We start from the raw sequence: 6000 nt of genomic DNA on the forward strand, positions 1-6000 counted from the left end.
CTGGATGCTGAGGTAGGAGGAACGTGCAGCTTCTATTGAAATCAATGTAAGATGCAGTTGCTCAGCACCTTTCAGGTTGAAGGACAATTTAGAGGGGGAAAAAAGAACACAGCCCCCTTGCCCTCCACCATAGAGAGAGATTGTATAAAATCCAAAGCAAAGTTGCCTTTACACTAATATTGCACTCCAAAAAACTTTCAGCTACGTAATTCTGCAAATTCAGCACATGATGTGATGTTACTGAAGAGAAGAGACTCTTCGATAATGATGTAATGCTGCATTCCTAAGTAAAGAAAACCAGCTCTATGCCACTCCCATCTCAGCCCCAGGGATAAAAGGCATTCCCAAGGAAAAAGGGGGCATGGCCTGGGCATATCTATGGATAGTCAAGCATCCTCTTGGGGCTGTTGGCAGCTGGAATAGCTCAAAGTGGCCCTGAGGCTTGTTTGCAAATGATCTGTCTTGTTAGCAGGCATAATATACTATTAAAACTACAAACACCTTTATGATCCAGTAGGGCCCTGTTTCTACAGAGCCCTCAGGTCAGTAGTTCAGCTGGGGAATTTGTAAATACAGTTGTAGATGGGAAATGATACAATGTAGATCCTTTTGGTATCTTTTGTACATTTTCTGGATCAGTGTATACAATCTGAAGGGAGTTACCATGGAAGTGTTATAACTATAAGAAATAACATTGTTTTTGAAAATGAGAAGGAAGCAAATTAATCTGTTTAGGACTGGTGGTAGTTCTGTTTTTGGCATTGTTCAAAATCTCCTGTTAATAATTACATTACTTTAGGCACTTCTAAATTATACCAAATGTTCTACTGTTACCACACAAAAAGTGCCAGTATGCCTATCATTTAATCCAGTCCACAGTCTTCCTCAAACCTACTCTTTCTCGTATTTGCACAACTCAGAAAGTGCCAAAGCAGAGCTCAGAATGTATGTGATACCTTTGTGTAACCTCACTGTCAATGAGTCCAAACTACACTAAAGGAATCTTATTTTGTGTACTGTAAAATCTCTTCATGGCCTCAAAATATTTCTTCTGTCACATCATGATGTCTCTGGCCACAAAAAAAAACAAAAAAAACCCAAAAACCTCAGGCTACCACTGTGGCTCAGCTGAATAACGATTCTCTGTGTCATCTTAAAACACTCAGCAGTCTTTCACTTAGAGGGTATTGGCAAGACATGACATAAATGAAGCAGTTAGTCTGCAGAGGCAGCTAACGTTCCAAAATCAGCTTTGAAAATGTCCAAAGAAGTTCAGTCTAAAGCATTTTCAGGAAGCATTCTTCTCCCTAATGTGTCACTAGTGAAAGAAAGTGCTCTGCTAAGAAGACAGTGATAAGGCAGGCTTTACATAAATGGTGAATAAATATCTTGGACAATTTACAGCATGTGCTCTGAAGAAAATGGATGTCAGTATTGCATTACAATGTCGTCAGGAAGAGAAGGAAAGACTGGAAGGGAGAAAGACCACAAAACAAAGTAAAGTGCCTGGGAAACCCAGGCTCGTAGTTGGAAGGATGATCAAACACAACTTCTATAGCACCAGTCTGAGTCGTGGAAATTAAACTACATTGTCTCCACAGAATCCCCCAATCTTATGCATAACTGAGCTGATCAAATTGCATAAAGGGGAGACAGATCCTGACTCAGCTGCAGAAATAAAAAACCTTGCGAAAACATCAGTCTAACTCAAAATGGGAGGGTTAGAATTCTAGATGCTAAATTATATTCCAGAGAAGCTTCTGGAGATGCAAAGAGGTATCTGTGCCTATTCTGATGAGAATGTCATTGTATCCTTCATAATAATGTTAATATCATACAGGTGTTAATCCGTGGCTCTTGGAGCAAATATGAAGTTTACAATGACAGAAAGCACAGGGTGAAATCCTAGCCCGATTTAAGTCAATTGGAGTTTTTCCTTGGACTTCAGTAGGGCCCAGATTTTAGCCCTATTATCTCAACTGACCTTAGAGATCAGAATTATTGGAATATATCCACCACAAGACTCGATGTTATGAACTTTGCTTGATTAGTGTATCAAAACCATAACTGGCCCCATAATTCTATGCTATGCTGACACATTGCTGAAAAATATTTTCTGATAAAGAAAAAGCTGGAAGCCATCTCCTCCTCCTCCATCTCTTCCCACTTTTTTTTCCTCAGGGGCCATTCCAGTACTGTGCCACAAGATGGGATGAGAATCTGTCAGGAATCTCAAGAAATGCAAAACTGTCTCATGAGCGTCTAACAGCACCAGTAGCAACCATAATACAAGGCTGCTTCAGGTCTGCTGAGCTACCGTGAATTCACAACTGTTTTGTGACACTGAGAAGAACACTTGTGTAGGCATTTATGTCATGGACGTCACCGTGACATCTAAGCTCCTGAAGGGTTACGCTTCTCTGAATGTGTGCGCAATGTCCAATAGCAACAATGTAGGTTGTGAGTACTTACTGAAGTCCAAATAAATTGATTAATGGGTGTTTGAGGCTTTGGGGACTTACTTAGGAATTCTGGTTTAAGCTGAAAGCAAAGGCTAAAAATGGACTCTAATGTTTAATTGGCTTTGAAAATAGCCATTAAGTAAAGGAAAGTGACAATGTTTCTTTAAATGGCTTGGAAAATGTCAGTCACTTTCTGTTCTGGGTGTTTGCTATCATTATTTTTTTTAATGCAATGGCTAAAATTTTCAACAGCATCTAAGTGACTTACTGCATGAATCCCATTTTCAAAAGTATTTTAGGCATTTAGGAGACCATGTCCCATGGACTTTCAATAAGATGAAGACTCCTAAGTGCCCAAATCACTTTTGAAAATGGAACGTAGATGCCTTAGTCACTTAGGCGCATTTGAAAATCTTATCTTAGATCTACCATCTGCCTGACAAAGATGAATAGTCAAATAACATATTTAATGATTTTTGCCATAGTTGCTGAATAAATTATCCAACCAATAGTAGCTCAACAGCTAAAGAAAAGGTGGGTAAAATTACTAATTGAAAAAATTGTAAAATTACTAATTGAATCGTTTAGTGCCTCTACAGTGGCAGAATGTGTTAAATACCTTTTTCTAAGGATACTGATTTAACCAGCTGTACTAGTCACTCATGGCCGCAGCCCCAAGAAAAGCAGTGCAAGAAGAGTTCTGCACTGGGTTTTCGGTGCTTGGGTGAGTATGCCCCAAAGACAGGGCATGGCCAGAAGTGGAGTAATTAATGACTCTGATGTTATGTCCTGGAAGTGAAATTTATTATCACCATCATGGGATAATGAAACAACTGATTTCATCTTGAAATTATGAGGTCACAATTACAATAAACGTAAAGAAACAAATTTCTCTAAGGTACTAAAAAGACACCAAAATCACTTAGACTTAGTAAACAACAGACAGAATAACTTCCGCAAATCCTTAGGAATATTCTATTCTTGTTCCATGTACATAGATAAAGATGTGGTCTGAGCACAGGACTGGAGCCACGAAATACTGATTTCTGTCCCCAGCCTGGATAGTTGCTCCCTTTGTAGAACTGGACAAGTCACTTCAGCCCTCTGTCTCAGTTCTACCATCCTTCAATGTGTGTTGTGAGGATTAATTAATGTGTGTTGAGGGGATTATTTGGAAAGCACTTGGAATTTTAAATGCTTTGTACTGTGATGTCATTTTCCAAATTGCCATTGCTAGCAAAGGGAGATCTGCATTTGAAGCAAGTATGTAATATGCCTCTAAGGAAGTAGAGTTCTGTAAGTATTCCATTTCCATAAATAGTGGATAGTCAGGTAACAAATAGCACTTACGCTTTTTTCCCACAGATAGCTCCCTGATACCAGTTTCTGCAGGTGCTGAAATATTTCTTTTTGGTGCCCATAACTTGCTGAAGAGCACAGACATTTGGACTGGAGAAAAAAAAACACATAAAGTTGTTGTACATATTTGAAAAAGTGTGATTAACAATAGTTTTGAATACAGTATTCAATGGACAAGAGCCAGAAATGAACATCTGGTCCTGATTCCCAGAGCAGGTGTGATTTCAGTCAACCACCATCCAAGCTCCTGACACCACCCTGCTGAGTTCTTTGGAAAGATCACACTCCCCAGAAGCAAGAGGTGTTTCCCCCTGTCTGCCAGCTCAGCCCTGTATGTCTAATAAACAGTCACTGCCAGCTGTGCCTAATCAAGCTTTATTATGCATTGCATTTTTTTTCCCGAAGTGAATTACCATCCACTAGGGACTGAGCTGTGACTATTGCCGAGCTCTTTTCATCAAAGTTCAGCTTGTGCACAGCTGTGTGGCTGTATGTCACGGAGAGGGGGAAGGGCAGAAAGCCTACTTTTTCTTTGTCTGGTAAGGAACCCCATCTTCAGTAACTCTATCAGCTATTTGGATTGCCACTGTCTGGAATGCCAAGAGCACCTAAATAAACAGCCTAATAATTACACAGGACCAAAGGGTAAACTGCCATATACAAAAAACCCAGAAAATTCAAATAAGGAAAACTTTGTAACGTAGTTGTGTGCAAAAGAGAAATTTCTTCAAAAGCAAATTTCCATTTTGTCTCTAATTTATATATTATAGTAATTTATCTGTTGGAGTGTTAGAACAGAAGATTTTTCAAAAGAGGAAACCATTAAACCCTTATTTTACAAAGTCCAGTTCATCTTGTAAGTGTGTGTGTGTGTGTGTGTGGGGAATCCTTTTGATTATTAAAAAAAAAACCAAGCCCACAGAGCTAAACTATCTTTTACTAATAAATCTTAAAACAGATATGTGTAGACTGCTTAATATTTACCCTGAGACAATTTGTTAAAATAAATAAATTCTGATCACTGCATTTCAGTGTCTTACTCTGCAACATTATTATAAAGCTTAAGTGGGAACTGAACTTTTGAAAAATACTCTGTGCATTTACAAATGACCAGAGAATTAGGTAGAGTTCATACTTCTCACTATGAGAAAAAAAAAAAGTACATGTTGTGGAATATACACTAATGCTCGTAAAATATTTGATGGGCCATGTTAAACATAGCTGATCACACATTATATCTGTTGTAAACTATAATGATCTTCAATGATACTGAAACACATGCATTTTGCTTCTCTTCAGATATAATCTTTAGCTTTCAAACAGTTCATAAAGTTTAACAATATTTAATTTTATTTTGCATGGTTTTTCCACAAAAAATAATTTGGAAATATATTTCATAACACATGCATTTTAGAAAGAATATATTTGATTCACACTCAGTAAGAACTTACCGTGCACAAATCTCATTTTAATATTCTGGCTAATCTTGAGATCGGTGTGGGGGAGAGAACTTTAAAACACTCCTGTTAAGGTATTCTAAAAGAGAAAACCTGTACTTACCCCTGCTCACGTGCCCTGATTCGACTGTGGGACAAAATCTTGTCGTAATGAGCAGAAGAGTCTGCTAGGTCAAAAGCAGACAACAAAAAAATGGAGAAGGTGGATAAAAAAAGGATCTTCATCCTTAGTTCCTCCTGCCTAGTCTAACGAGAGAACTGGCAAAAAGTTCTGGAGAGCTCACAGTTTATATACATGCTACAGGGTTGTGGGAGGGAACGTTGTATCAACCTGAGACTCTTCCAGGAATAGCAACTTCAAACTGCCAGCTTCAATGAGTTGAATTAATACCATTCACAAAACACGCAAAGCATGCGTCGTCCCCCTCTCCCACCACTGTGACTAATTTTCTTTATTCTGTAAAGAGCTGATGTTTATCATTTTGTTCAGTTGACACTTAAAACAGCAGAGTAGTTAGAAGAATTTTAGACCATGATTCATGATTTGATATTTAGAATACAGAAGCATCTAGCTGCCTCAGATGGGATCAGAGTTCCATTGTGTTAGGTAAAAAAAAACGAGGAGGAGTTGTGGCACCTTAGAGACTAACAAATTTATTTGGGCATGAGCTTTCGTGGGCTAAAACCCACTTCATCAGGTACAGCAGGAAGATATATATATA

At 38.4% G+C, this 6000-nt stretch overlaps 1 protein-coding gene across 5 annotated transcripts in view; it reads right to left on the reverse strand.

Annotated features, from left to right (window-relative positions):
• POSTN (periostin) overlaps positions 1–5587 on the reverse strand; it is a 49857-nt gene extending 44270 nt beyond the window's left edge. For 2 of the 5 annotated variants that reach the window (XM_073342433.1, XM_073342411.1), the window contains exons 1-2: positions 5382–5586; positions 3813–3911 (exon numbers count right to left, since the gene is read on the reverse strand). In XM_073342433.1, the coding sequence (XP_073198534.1) occupies positions 3813–3911; positions 5382–5503 (221 nt within the window). In that variant the 5' untranslated portion in view covers positions 5504–5586. Of the gene's footprint in view, positions 1–3812; positions 3912–5381 lie in introns of all 5 variants that reach the window. The other 3 variants (XM_073342400.1, XM_073342422.1, XM_073342441.1) reach the window with 3 other exon arrangements.
• Positions 5588–6000: the final 413 nt, after the last annotated feature.

This window comes from Lepidochelys kempii, chromosome 1 (assembly GCF_965140265.1).
Source record: "Lepidochelys kempii isolate rLepKem1 chromosome 1, rLepKem1.hap2, whole genome shotgun sequence".
Classification (NCBI taxonomy): Eukaryota; Metazoa; Chordata; order Testudines; family Cheloniidae; genus Lepidochelys; species Lepidochelys kempii.